Source organism: Micromesistius poutassou (genome assembly GCF_964030765.1).
Source record: "Micromesistius poutassou genome assembly, chromosome: 2".
NCBI lineage: Eukaryota > Metazoa > Chordata > Actinopteri > Gadiformes > Gadidae > Micromesistius > Micromesistius poutassou.
The window spans coordinates 18,666,807-18,682,197 of NC_140272.1; the positions used below are offsets into that span (position 1 = coordinate 18,666,807).

A 15,391-nucleotide genomic window follows, 5' to 3' on the forward strand; every position below is an offset into this window, starting at 1 on the left:
CTTGACCAGATAAAATGAGACGGAGAGGTACTAAAGTCTATCAGCACGAGGGCCTCGGATTTATTGAGTAAAGTAGCAAAGGTAATACAGATTCATAAAGCGTGAGAGATCGAATATTCTACGTCCCCTAACAGCGCTGAGGTCGTCCGGAGCTTCGCCTCCGAGGAGGTTCTGCCTCGGAAGAGCTCCCGTGATTTGGTGCACGAGAAACTTATAGTATCTTTGGGTTATCGAGGGCTCTCTTGTCCCTGAGCCTCCGGGTTGTGTTGTCTTTCTGTGTGATATGTGTGTCCTTGCCGTCCGGCTGTGGCAGAGTGTTCTCCGCAGACTGATAGGGGGGCTCGAGGGTCATCTTCACCCTCTTGAATGTGTGGTATGTTGTGTTTATTAGATTTGGGCCCAGAGTTGACTATATTCATAATGTAATGTCCATTTAGGTTATTTTTGCCCATCATATCCCCCTCAAGTCGTCGTCAGACGACTTTCACTTAAAAATAACGACAAACTCAACCATACAAAATAAAAAATAAAAAATAAAAACAGCTGTCCCCCTCAACCCGTCGCTAGACGGCTTCACTTACTAGGGACACGAGGGGTTGGACCTCAGCGCTTGACGTATCATTGTAGCATCATCAATAACATCAGAAAGACGACAAACTTGACCATAAAAATAAGCAACCATGAGCATGGGATCCTAATATCTCGCTTGGCCGGGTGTATGGGGAACCACGTGGGAGAAACGCTACTCATGCTTCGGACATGAGTATGCCATACACACCCCTCCTAGGGGGTGGCATCCACCCCGGCCTTACATTGCAGTATCCCTTTGCACAATGACACGGAAGGCAAGGTCAAAACAGAACATGTGATTAAGCAAGAAATTGAGATTATGGAATTAAACCAAAACAATTAAGGAAATCAAAATACAAATCTTTTTTTTTTTTTTTTCCAAGTCTAAAGTTAAAGTTATTAAAAGGATAAATCGAGTCAAAGTCATTAAAATCGAAAGATAAATCAAATCAATCCCTCCTAGCGGCCCGGTGGGGCACACAAACAAACCAACAGCAGAATACGAGGCTATATATCATCACGTATTCTCCTTTCAGCACCTTCAGCTATAGAAAAATAAGATAGAAGCAAGCGGGAATATCCTTCATTAGCCCCTGCCAGGGATGCACATGGGAGTATGGGCGGTAGCACCCCCATACTAATTAAAAAGACCCGTTTATTCAATGGCCCTGGCAGGGCGTTATCCTGGTGAGCATGAGCAATACAGCGGGGAATATTATTGCAAAAAATGGCATTCTACCTTAACCGGGTTATAGGCTATACAGCAATTGAAGCAAATACAGCCAGGGGTGCCCTCAAGCCCTAAAGGAACGGGCCGCAGCCCCTGGTACCGGAACGCAGATCCCTGGTCCGAGTGGCGTGGCTGCATCAGGTGGGAGGAGGGGGCGGTACTGTAGCCGGGGACGGGAAGTGGGGCCACCCTCCTGGAGAGGTTACTAGCACTTCACAGGTAGGGGGAGGGGGTGGGGCGGGGACTGGGAATGGGGAATGCCCACCTGGAGAGGTTACTAGCACTTCACAGGTAGGGGGAGGGGCGGGGACGTGAAGCTGTGGGTAGGGGAGGTCGTACCCATAGCCAAGGGTCGCGGTTCCCAGGTGTCCTTCTTGACCAACCTGGTCAAACTGGTCAGGGAAATCCATCAGGGGCATGAGGGGCACCGCTTCGGAGTAGGGAGGGGGTCGGTGTCTCTCCTTCTCGAGGGCCTGTAACCCTGCCAGTGCTCTGGACACCGACCCCTCTGGAGTTTGGTTTCATCCTTGCTCTGGATTCATCCTTGGGCCAGTGGGATCTGCCAAAACATTCTCAAATTCTCGTGCATACATTTTATCTAGTACATTTCTTTAACCTTCAACTTCTCTACTTGTCTCTGCTCCTTCAAACAACTTTTCCTAATAACTTTCAAACCTTTCAGATATACTTTACGAAACTTCCACACAATCTATACACAGTCCTAGTTACACATTAGATCTCAACTCTTGTGATATGCATGGATTCTGTGTCTAGTGTGATATTTTCCGTAGACTGCTCTTCTCTCTATCCGGGGCTGTGTTATCTGCCAAAACCCATAGAGGGTCAGGAGGAGGCTCGCCAGCTTCAGCATTATTATGTGGCTGTTGCTCTTGTTGGGGACCACAATGGAAATAAGACTGGGACTTTTGTGTTCCAATCCTCAATTGTATTCTTTTGTCTTTTCATGGGTGTCTGTAAGTGTGTGTCAATACAACAAAACAAATCAAATCAAAATCAAATCCTAGCTCGGCTGGTCGGCTCCGGGCGTCTCTGCATGTGGCTCCTCCTCACGCTCTGGAACTTGTGTTTCTATTGTTGGAATATAAACTCATGTACAGCAGTTAGTGGTCAAACATATTTTCTCAATTATATTTCTTATTGCTCTAATGGAGGTCCCTTATGGGGCCTTGAATAATAGGTGAAGGCATGGGTCGACCCGTAAGCATTTCATGCGGGGTCAGATGCATCATTCTATTAGCATGCATGTGATACCTCATTAGTGCTAGTGCATCTACACAAGTCAATTAAGTCAAAAGTTTGTTTACAGTATCCACACTTTTCTCTAATTTTTCACAAATTCCCTCCTTGCTTATTCAATGATAAGCAAACCCAAAAATGTCATCAACTTTGAAGTCCCTAACCTTAACAACCTTTAAATGAAACCAATCTAGTGGGAAGGGAAATCAAAGCCAGTATATCCAAAACCAAAGGTCAATATTAGTGGGGTTTACCATCAGCCGCCCGAAACCCAACTGTTCCCGAAATTAACAAAGTTATGCACTAAACCGAAAACGTAACTTGAGTTAGTATATACCATTTTATAAACGAAAACGCAACATGTCTCATTCTAAGTCCACCACTTCCGCTGCCTGAGCCAACATATCTGACTCCTGTTCCTCCTCCACCTTTCACCCCACCCGGCTCTTCCTATGATGGTTGCAGCTCGTCACTTCCCGATCGAATGAGTCAATGCTCACAGTGACTCTGCCAAGTAATCGTGACTGTGCCTGCCTTAGGTTGTCCCTGGTTTCAAGGTGGGATCTTACCCGTCGTTGGCTAACCAGCCTTCCATACTGGCTTACTGCAGGATGCCGTGCCTGGGATACAATAAATTTCCACCCATTAGGTGGAATAGATCGCAAAGTGGAGGGATGGAGACAGAGTCCTCAGCCCCAGCTACTCATGCAGCCAAGTGTGTATAATGGAGACACATCAGGGCGGTTACCCTATGTGTGTATTTGGGCGGATGATGGAGCCAATCAGAAAGTAACTTCCTGTTGGAGTGAGAAGTAAAATGTTATCAAATGTTAACATGTTATGAAGGCGCAACAGCAGTATTAGTGGCATTTGAAAGGTAAACCCATTACTTCCGAATGTAAATTGAGAACCTAGCTTGTACATTAGATCTCTTCCCAGCAGATGTAGTGCTAATCCATCCAATCCATAATCAATCTAATTGTCCTACTTGTACAGGTTTTCAAGATTAAGTTTTATTTTATGTATTTTATTCATTCTTATCCTTATAATATCCATATTTTTTTCAATTATCCTTTCCAGTGTAAATAATAACATTAACTTTCAAGCATGACACCTATTGTTTATCCGTATTCTTTTAGGTTAAATCACTTGGTTAATAACAACACTCTTAACTTCAATTGCAGTAACATTATTATTTTGTATGACTGATATGTATTCCCTTTTAGCCATAATGTGAATATCAGAACATCTTTTACAATTTAGTTGACACAAATGTAATTGTAATTAGTTATAGTAAAGACCATTTCCTTCTTAACTCTATTGTTTCATCTGAAATATGCTTTCAGAACCACCTTGTGTGTTCCAACACTCTGCGCAGGGGAGTAACCTCCCTTATCTCAGTGGCCCTGATGAGGCCTACTACCCGGCCTTTCTCTGTCTAGATTATGATCAATTTTAATATAATGTCTATTATTACCGTAATCCCTCAGGAATTTTTAATTTTTCTATTTGTGCTGTCTTTTTTGTACTTAAACCTTGTCAGGTCTGTTGAACTGTGCATTGACTCCGCCGTCCCGAGTCCTTTTAGGGCGGGTCCTTCTGCTCAGATTGGTGAGAGAGGATTTTCCCTGAACTCTTAAAAAGAGTCCCCAGCGCTGGTTGACCCCTGGACTTCTGTGGACACGCGGTGTGCATGCTATGGACAACTTTAAATGCTAATTGTTCATGTTATGGAGTATAGATGATAACCTCTGAATCTCTCTGTCTGTCTCCCTGTGACTCCCACACAGGCTGCATTCCCCCTCTTATCTCTACTGTCCTCGCGACCTTCTACAAATGGGGGACTACAAATATGGCGGACGGGGAAAGACGGGGGGGGGGGGGGGGGGGGGGGGACTACAAATATGGCGGACGGGGAAACTACAAATATGGCGGACGGGGCGGACGGGGAAACTACAAATATGGCGGACGGGGAAACTACAAATATGGCGGACGGGGAAACTACAAATATGGCGGACAGGGAACTACAAATATGGCGGACAGGGGAACTACAAATATGGCGGACAGGGAACTACAAATATGGCGGACGGGGAAACTACATAAATGGCGGGGGGGGGGGGGGGGGGGGGGGTGGCGCGTAAGCGAGCAAGCGTTGCGCGCAGAGCAGGGGGTTATTCGCACAAGAAATTTTCCTTTGCAAACCAGGCCGCACAATATGATTAACAGTTTGACACGTAGGACTCAAAGCAACGTCTTATCCCGACCAATAGTATCTTTTCTGGTAGTGCCCTCTGTTATGCACCACCCAGACGCTATCCCCTACGTTCTTGATTATACCCACAGTTCCCAACTGTGTCTCGGGTCCATGACCCCCAGTCCAACACACTCACACGGGCCCTCACACACAGTCACACACACACACACACACGCACCACACACACCCCCGCACGCATGCACACACACACGCTCGCTCTCAGTCTCTCCTGTGCACGCTCCCACATTCTCACGCCTCTCGCCTCTCGCTCTCTCGCCTCCTTCTCTAGCGCACACGTGGACACTGTCGGCGGCCATTCCTATTTACCATGCGGCGAGCCTTATCTAATAGATCTCATCTTGGCCATCGAGAGTATTGTATCACTATGCTCGATTATTACAGGCCCTACTCCGACCATCGAGAGTATTGTATCACCATGCTCGATTATTACAGGCCCTACTGAGTCATCTCCTCCGGGTCCCTTATAATGCCCGGGTATTTCCTCTAGGTCTCCCCGAGCCTAGGCATCTTTTCCTCTGGGTCTCTCTCATAGCCCAGGTATTTCCTCCGGGTCCCTTATAATGCCCGGGTATTTCCTCTAGGTCTCCCCGAGCCTAGGCATCTTTTCCTCTGGGTCTCTCCCAGAGCCCAGGCATCCTTATCTTCTCATCTTGGCCATCGAGAGTATTGTATCACCATGCTCGATTACTATAGACCCTAATCCGACCATCGAGAGTATTGTATCACTATGCTCGATCATTATAGGTCCTAGGCCTCGAGGGTATTATTTCACCATGCAGCGAGCAGTATTCGTGCGTCACGCGTTTAGGGTCAATCGGGTTTTTACAGGTTAACTCTACGTTGCACTCAGCCTTATCCCCGCGGGATGCCCCCCGTAGAAAACCGTCCCGTCAGTCTCATCTCCTAATGTGGTTCCTATATAACTATGCAGAATTCGGATTTTATCAACGGGTTCTGCCTACCTTTTGCTTGGGCGCCCGAGGTGAGACTGCCGGGATCGGTGGTGCTCCGGGGTCCCGGGGCGTGCCCCTCTCCGTCCTCAGTCGTTTTCCCAGTAGTAGTAAAATCACGTCGGGGTCACCAATTTGTTGGGAAAAACAGTCTGCCTAGTTACTTGACCAGATAAAATGAGACGGAGAGGTACTAAAGTCTATCAGCACGAGGGCCTCGGATTTATTGAGTAAAGTAGCAAAGGTAATACAGATTCATAAAGCGTGAGAGATCGAATATTCTACGTCCCCTAACAGCGCTGAGGTCGTCCGGAGCTTCGCCTCCGAGGAGGTTCTGCCTCGGAAGAGCTCCCGTGATTTGGTGCACGAGAAACTTATAGTATCTTTGGGTTATCGAGGGCTCTCTTGTCCCTGAGCCTCCGGGTTGTGTTGTCTTTCTGTGTGATATGTGTGTCCTTGCCGTCCGGCTGTGGCAGAGTGTTCTCCGCAGACTGATAGGGGGGCTCGAGGGTCATCTTCACCCTCTTGAATGTGTGGTATGTTGTGTTTATTAGATTTGGGCCCAGAGTTGACTATATTCATAATGTAATGTCCATTTAGGTTATTTTTGCCCATCACATTACATAAAGGCAAGCACTTAATGAACTAAACAATGCATGCATTAAACATAGCCACATTTGGGTATGTCAGCCGTTCTCACTAACAGCATTTGAGTTTTGGGAAACTTTGAATCACGTTTTGCAAGACTGGTCTAATAATGCTGCGAGTAACGACGACCAACACACATCAAAAGCCTTATTTTACAGATAGGCTACAACCGACAGTAGTCTTGTTGTCGAGGGACGGGTGACCATCTTCAAAGCCCTGAGGAACCGAGTGGTGAGGAAGGTGCGACGATCTTCTCACCCTCGCCGTCTTGGAGGTCCGTTGTGAAGTACCGACCAACAGGTTAACATCAGGGTGACACTCCGCAATGACCTCAATAAAATGGCCGTTATTTCACACCTATCACACCTTATCCCCCCCGCGAACTGGGACACTTTTCACCACGGGCCCTTGTTGTTGTTGCTATGCCACTGTTATTCATTTCCTCCAATGCAGCTCCTTGTGGCCCGGTCAAAAGACTTGCATGAAGAATCAATCTCTTGCTTTGATCTTCTTGTCATTGTGGGGTCTAGAGACCCCGTCCAGCCTGGACGGGGTCTCTATAGAGGACGCAGAGTGCGCCACCTGCTGGTGGCTTCGGGTTCAAGCCATATTAAACTTGTGGCCCTACGCGTTCATGCGATTCATGAAGCAGTCCTATCCGAATTGGTTAGGGCCGTCTCTAGTGGACTAATGAAACCGAATGAATGGAGGTCCTCGATAGGCTGTAGTTTGTGTTCCCACGCAGTTTCATACTGAGCAATAGGCAGTAGGTAGGCCAACTGTTCATGTTAATTATTAAAATACAAAGATAGATGGCCTATAACCCTATATACACACACATCACATTGACAACAGTATTCCTTTTTAATAGTCTTCCGAGTTGGAACAATGTGAGAAATTTTAACAATATACACAGAGTAATTTATTTCACATCTCATCATTATTATTTGAAATATACCATGAAGTAACACCAAGCCGAACAGGAACGTAAAGTCTTTTGAAAATGGTCGTAAAAAAAAGAGGAGTTGCAGGAATCCAACAGAAAAATACCAAGATGAATGACAATCTAAGCCCCGCCCCTTTCTCCATGACGACCGCCGAGACCAATGACGCCATGCAGCTGCCACCTATACCAAAGTTGGGTTTGGCGGGCTCTGTTGATGATTGGTCCATGCACGCTATGCAGCACCACCGCATTGGTCCAGGAGGTTTGGGCGAAAAGGAAGGTGCTTTCTGTGTATATATTCACGAAGACACACGCGCACACTAAAGCAGCAGGTCTTCCGCCGAATCCCCCCCGCAACGGCACGATCGTGACTCAGCCCGGCGCATCTCTAGGACAGGAAGGAAGGAAGGGACAGGTCAGGTCAGTAACCCGACGTCACGTCGTTGACCAACTCTTCTGGCCCTTTATCGTTGCCACGGTTGTTCATTGTGGTGGATTGTACAGTCGGATTTACAAATCAAACGACACTCGAGCACTACTAGTTACTGTTAAATACTAAATCTCTTATCTCTGAGGTCAACATAGGTTGCCTCTGCCTCGGTTTAAGAAACCCTCCAATGATTAAACTCACTGCTAAAAAAAGTAATGAATACATTGCAAAGTGCTTGAAAAACACTATAAAAACACTATAAAAACTGTGTCCAAGAACACAATTCCTAAGCAGCATCTGACCACATAGAACACATTCTCAGTGCCATTCTATTCAATGCAAGTCAGCTCTATTGTTTCCACCCATAAGCTGAATCTAACAGTGCAGAGCCAGCTCCTAAACCCTTGCTCTTAAGTACGTGAGTGGCAGCAGCAGCACAGGGTTAAACACACGGTAAAAATGTGTGTGGGGGAATGGCCTGTTGGGGTATCAGGACCTCCCTCCCCGTCTCCCTCCCCCCCCCCCCCCCTCCTCCTCTCACCATTTCTTGTTCCGAGGCTTGAGCTCCTCGGCCGCGTTCCGCAGGAAGATGTAGTTCTTTTTCTGGGGGTTGTAATATTCGTGGCCCTGGGGTGGGGGGGGGGGGGGGGGGGGTTGGAAGACACAGAGATGCAACAGTAAGGAACCACGCGTCAACAGACTCACCTCGTCTCTGCAGTTAAATCCACACTCTTGTTTGAAGAGGTGTCTGAGTAATGCAACCTATTCTAAATAAAAAGGTTGCGAAAACACATCTTAAAAGGGGTAGTTTGGGATTTTGGACATCGGACCTAATTTCCAAGTGAGCCAGTGTGTTATTTATCATTGGAGACTGTTTTCAACACTTTTCATTCAGTCCTTCTAGTTGCAGAAATCGCTGGTGCTAGGCTAGCGCAAGTCGACGGGGATCTGCTAGCCTGTCAAAAAAGTTTTTTTACCCACTCCACAGTACAACCGAGGCAAATCAATTATAACACCAGACTATCCAGGTAAATGTCTGTTGATAGAATAATGTTAGAAATAAAACTATCCTTGTATCGCAATGATCGCATTACATTTTGAGAGGACTACTTTTCTCAGCAGTGGCGGAATTTCCCTTTGCTCCGGTGTAGCAACCAATTCACTACAGCAGAAGGGTAAACAGAGAAGCGCACTCCAGGTAATATCAGTCCGCCGCTGCCGTAGCCTGCTTCCAACTACAGGGATTATAAACTAAATGCAATGCGATGCAAGGGTAGTTTTATTTCTAACATTATTTGTGTATAATAACATTATTAGACATTTACATCGACAGTCTGGCATAATGACTTGCGCTAGCCTAGCATCAGCGCTCTCTGCAAATAGGACTGAATGAAAAGTGTTGAAAACGGTCTTCAATGATAAATAACACACAGGTATGTATTTATAAAAATATATACAACATTCAAATAACTACTTTCATAAACATTTACGATCCGATTGTTCCTTTTACATGTGATCTACGGCGTGAGCCCCGGTCGCTGCCCCTCACCTTGGACCAGTCGTAGCTGGAGGCGTAGGCGAAGATGTTGCCGTTGCTGTTGAAGGCGCAGGCGTGTGATGGGCTGGTCCAGCTGCTCCGACGTCTTCAGCTTGGTGCGCGCGTCTTTGTCCCAGAAGCTGAACCGGCCGTCCGAGCCCACGGTGGACAGCGTGCCGTGGACCGGGTGGAAGGAGATGGCGTTCACCTGAGACCGGGAGGAGGGGGGAAGTCGGGTGTTAAAAGGTTTTTTTTGTGGAATGGGCTTTTGCGCAAATAAAAAAACTGAATCTGTAACCAATGGAACTGGTGTTCCCTTTTCCCGGACATTATAACTGGAATTATTAGATTATAATTTTTTTCATTAATACACAGGATCAGATGTTATAATCCCTTGTGCCAAAATCCAAGGAAAACATATATTCAGAAGCCCCCGTCCAAACCAACCTTACAAGCACGCTGGCTACCAAACTACCAACCAAAGGTGAAAAACATGAGACAACTAGCCCAACTAACAGCAATAAATACAGCAGTAAGCAGTACGCAGTATATCATTTGGGTTATCAAAAAAAAAAGGTACAATGTACCTATCCTATGGCTATCACAGCCTAAGAAGCCTAAGAAATTAGGTTTGACTTTTTTTTTACTATCATACAATAGCTGGTTAGGTCTCCATTATCCAAAGCGACTTAAAACATTTGGACTATTTCAGATCAATGTCATGTGGATGGCAGGTCGACAGAGATCGCGATTAGATCCCAGAAACTTTCAGCGGAGACTCAGGCGCCCCTAGCCACTGGAGGATCCTGCCCGACATATCCCAGAGCGTCAGACTTACAGCATAGATGTCCTGCGGCGTGGCTGTGTTTGTTCCGTTGGACCTGTGGCACTTGAAGGTGAAGTTGTCTTTGGCCCTGAGCAAAAAGAGGAAAAACACAAAAAAAACATGATCGCATAATATAACGACTGGAACGCCACACAGTACACAACACATGGCTCACACAGTACATAACACATGGCTCGCTGGCAGACCTGGCCGCCGTGGACGTCGTTCGTAGGATGGGTGAACACTGGAGCTGTGGTCGAAATCGTTCCCTATTCCCTCACTCACTACTCCCTATGTAGTGTTTAGGATATAGGGAACTATATAGGGAACGAACGAACGACAATTCGGACACTACGCTGAACATTTCTGAACGTCATTTGTGTCAGTAAATGCGCCCGCATTGCATTGTGGTATACGGGAGTAACATGTAGGGAACATCGTATGTTCACTCAAATTTTGGGTATTTTATAGTCCCACTATATAGTGAATGAAATTAACCACTGAGAATTCGAACAACACTACAAAATGGCGAGCACCCTATATAGTGCGCTATATCCGTGACAGGGAACGATTTCCAACACAGCTTGGGTTAACACTTACGGGTTGGGGGGGTTGATGTAATGAATAGCCACGCGGCCCTCGATGCTTCCCAGGGCGAAGCCTGTGGGTTTGTTCTGCTTGTCTTTGAATATGGCCACACAGCGGTGCTGCAAGAGAACAATCACTACGTTTACATCGGACCACGCTATACGTTCACACCGGACACCGTGGCATGATTGAGGCCGAAAAAAATCGGTTTAATCGTGCTCTGAGTAGGACGTTTGCAACTGATGACTGCATTAAGGAGAGTAAAAACAAACTTTATTTGTCCACTGCAAAAGTACAAGCACTTCACAACGAAATATGATCTCTGCCCACTACTAGGTCTACTCCTAGAGTACAGTGCAGGCTTTAAAAAGGGCCTGCCTTTGTAAAGCTCCTGGTCTTAAAGTTATGAGGTGAGCTTCCTGTAGTGCCTGTACCTGATGCTTGAGGGGAGAGTCTATCCTCCTGAACTCCGAGGGCTGGTTCTCCAGCTGGTATACTATGAGCCCCCTGTCCGCTGTAGCCAACACAGCCATCGGGTAGACCTGCAGAGACAACCAAAACACTCACATCCAGGCATCTTTGTGGATCCCCGGGGGAATGGTTGGCGTTCTAATTGCTCAGGTCATTGAGGGGAATAGAATAAATAGATATAAAGTAAATATGTTGTATTTTTTGTCAGTTCTGTGAGCAAAAACTATAAAAGAAACACTGTGAGGATTATAATTATGCAAAAAGTATACAAAAAGACACAATTTGCATATAGAAATGTACGATAAGCATGCATGAACAGAGAAGATACGGAGTAAGTACACACAGCATACGGTTCCACTCTGCATAACAACAAGAGCACCTGAACAGCTGTTGTGCCATCAGAAGTATTTCGATGACTTACCACGTCAGCACAGTAGCATCTCTCGGTCATGGGCAGAGACAGCATGGGGTTGGGGGAGCGCGTGTCCCAGAACTAGCGGGCCAAAGAGGACAGACACGGCTATTTTTATATTTTGTACTTTGCATTTAAATGACTTTTGTAGCTTGAAGCTTTTTTTCCAAGGATGCAACTGTAGACGTCGATGAGTTATAATATTAGGAGGTTCTGGTTAGGTGATGTCCCGTCTAGAGAATAGATGGATGAAAGGATATAGCTTAAGTCGTACCTTCAGTGTTTTGTCCCAGCTGCCGGTCATGATACAGCTGTAGTTTGGCGCTTTTACCCAGTGGATCGATTTGATTGGCCCATCATGCTAAAGTGTGAAAGAAAGGGTACATTTGAACTCAGAATATGTAGACCATTACAACATAAAAAAACAAAACAACAACAACTTGTTTCCTGTTTGTTTTATGGAGATAAGAGAAACTCGGTTGAGAGGGTAGACGAAGCTTTCAGAAGTTGATTTTAATACATGCATTGTACTGTGGCCAGTTGAGTGTTGGTGTTAAACATTTACACCTTTTCTCAGAACGTTGTATTTGACATTGTTTTAGCTTGCGTTCCACCGGAGAAAGTTTATTATTGCTGGCCGAGTTTGTGATCCCTGTTGGCCAATTACGCACTTACAGATCCCACCTCCAGCAACGTGAATTGTCAAAACAAATATGAAGTGAAAGAAAGTGTAATTTTCTGCTATCAGATTTAGGATTATTAATCTCTGATTTGCCAAAGACTATGAAGAAAAAGTGTTTATTTATCAGATACCAAGTATATCACAGCATCATTCTGAACGCTGTCCGCTTTACAGACCATTTTTTCAATTGTATAAAAGAAGCATTGGCAGCTCCACTATTACATTGTTTAGGGAGAACTATGATATATATATATATACACATCGCTACCAGTAAAAAAAACATATATATATATACATGTTTTTTTTACTGGTAGCGATGTGCTCTGGGAAAAAAATATCCTTGCATTCACATAATAAATGGTTGCAGTCTTGAGCCCTGCAGACTTTTGTGCAGAAATAAATTGCAAATATTCTGATGATGACGCAACGCTCCTACACGGCCAGAAGCTTGGTGTCGTTTCCTGCTGCGTACACTGGAGCGTTTGGTTCGGCTCTACTGAGATACCAGGCTGGGCTGTGGTCTCACCTGTGCGATCTGCATGGCCTGGTTGCTGTTGAGGTCCCACATCTTGGCCGTCTTGTCACAGGAGGCGGTGAACACTTTGCTTCCGTCCTGCTCGAGCAGAACAGAACGTCATGGTCAGAGGTTTTATTTGCTGTGTAGACTCAACCGATTTGACTGAAATCACGAGAATAGTGACGGAGACATACTGCTCATTTCACTCGTCTATAGCGGTCAAATGCAATAGCGGCATACTGTAATGAATCGAGTACAACTAAGAGAAGCCATCATCGTTTAGCATTAGGATAGAACACAGAGTAAACACACACACACAGCTATTTTATCACAGGAACGTATATGTGCATACAACGCTGGTTCTCGATCACAGCCTAGGAAATCATGTCAGGAAACAAAGCCCAACAGGGATCTTACGTCACTCCAGCAGACGTCCAGCACTGGGCCCGTGTGCATCTGCTGAGCCTTGGGAACCGTCTGTCCGTTGTCCTGCACCTCCCAGCACCGCACCTGCAGCCACACAGCATCCACAATACGCTCCTGTCATTGCTCTGCATTAGAAACTAGCGAACAACACCACTCAAATCAGCTGTATTCCTAATGAAATTCAAAACCCTCTCTCAGATCCGACCATCACAATCAGGGCCGTCCAGTTCTGGTTGGTCGGTCGACATGCCCTTGATTTGACCAAATTCTCATTAGTAGTGGTAGATTAAGAGCTCACATCATTGGCCCACGAGCCACCAATCAGGAAGTTGCCAGGCATGGTTGGGGGACTGAAGGCCAGGCAGCTGATGCTGTCGTCGGGGGGCGAGGTCACCTCCACATCCTGTAGTGTGTGCAAGAGGGGACACCCAGTGAGGAACAGAACCCAACCCTCTGCCACTGGACAGTGCGATAACATGTTATGGGAAAGGCACCATGTTGGGTGGCAAGTTAAGTTGTTTAAAAAGGGAACACTGCATATTATTTTAGTACCTTCATTGGATTGTGGCTGTCTGTTGTCGTGGCTCCAAACACCCCTGTACCTCCAGCTCCGAATCCGGTTGTTGTACCGAATAAACTCATGATTGGGGGAGTTTACAACGACCTTAACAAGGGAACAAAATGAGGCACGTTAAATAGTAATTCATCAAAGCTATGCAGTTAAGAAACCTACATTCAAATTGGAAGATGTCCTCTTGAATGAAACTATGAATTCAAATAGAGATCTAACATTAATCTGCTAATAATAATAATAAAAAACATAGCTTGGCATATCCATGACAAGTTAGGTGGAAGAGGACGGGTGGATATAGCTGGGTGGCCATAGCCAAAAGCGGTATTGTTGACAGCTAACATGAAAGCTATCACATGCTAGTAAATGAAACGCACGAAAAGGTACATGCTAGTGGAAATTCGTGAGTATATATAGCACATTTAGGACGAGACTAGCCAGTCAAATGACACACGTGTGTCGACTTCACTATAACCAAACACTTAGACGGACTTAAAAAGGCAAAACACACATTGGGGAAGCTATCCAAACGAGCTAACGATAGTCGAGCTAACGTGTAGCTTGTTGACTAGTAGTGCACATAGCGACATGTTCTTGTGGATAATGAAGCATTATTCACGTCACATTGTACAAAAAAAGTTTGGCAAGATACATCTTGCCAGCTTTATGCTTAGACGGATTTAGCAGAAATGCCGCTCGAATTTAGGACAAACGCAGTGGGGCGGCATACGAAAGTTTATTTTCGCCCCCAACACTTGCAACCCTTCTTCAGCGCCAAATCCAGAGCACCGAACTCCAACACTGTTTGGAAATGTGGCTGAATAGAGGATACATACGCTCAGTATTCGCTTATCTTCACAGCATGCCAATCCGTACAGTTCCTGAGCGCAACCATGGGTGTGTGATGGCGCACAGAAGTGTGGCGGCGTTCGGTCGGTGTGTTCTCTGTCGCAGCTTGACGACGTGCGCATAATGCTCGAAATGGTGCGATGCCACGTGTCGCCGCTAGGGAGCAGTGTTCAGCACTGTAAGGCCAAAGGCATCGAAGTTTCCCAGACCATTTGCCAGTTTGATATATAAGGATGCACAAATCAACAGTGTAACACTTCTAATTGTAATTGGTAAATGGTAAATGGTCCTCATTTATATAGCGCTTTTATCCAAAGCGCTTTACATTGTTGACTGACATTCACCCATTCATGCACATAATTGTATTCATGATTCATGTGTTATGGTCACTGAATCATAGACCATTAAATAGCTTTTTAGTAATGTACACGCACACTCACACAGACACAAACTAACATACACATTTTATAGTGTGGTTCAATTCATCCCTTTTTACATGGTCGCAAAAACTAAACAATGTTTAGAAAGTCACGTCAATTCAATGACATATGAGAAGCAATAGCATCATATTCATGTTGTAGATTTGTCTAGCTAATCATAGCTAGACATAGCTAATTATTAATTAATATAAGTAGCTGTAATCCAAAATGTGACCTTATCACAATGTCATTTCTAAAACAAAGCTGTCTTTAATTTAGAAGCTGCA

The 15,391-nt window shown here is 45.5% G+C and overlaps 1 protein-coding gene across 1 annotated transcript; it reads right to left on the bottom strand.

Annotated features, from left to right (window-relative positions):
- Positions 1-7,311: 7,311 nt before the first annotated feature.
- On the bottom strand, positions 7,312-14,790 carry LOC311338329 (mRNA export factor-like). The gene is given in 14 exon segments (XM_084463559.1): positions 7,312-7,764; positions 8,348-8,433; positions 9,356-9,418; positions 9,420-9,551; positions 10,182-10,257; positions 10,770-10,876; positions 11,192-11,299; positions 11,650-11,721; positions 11,915-12,001; positions 12,849-12,935; positions 13,257-13,349; positions 13,564-13,668; positions 13,818-13,929; positions 14,673-14,790. Coding segments are annotated over 13 exon segments (1,107 nt in total). The 5' UTR covers positions 13,908-13,929; positions 14,673-14,790; the 3' UTR covers positions 7,312-7,763.
- Between the last annotated feature and the right edge of the window lie 601 nt (positions 14,791-15,391).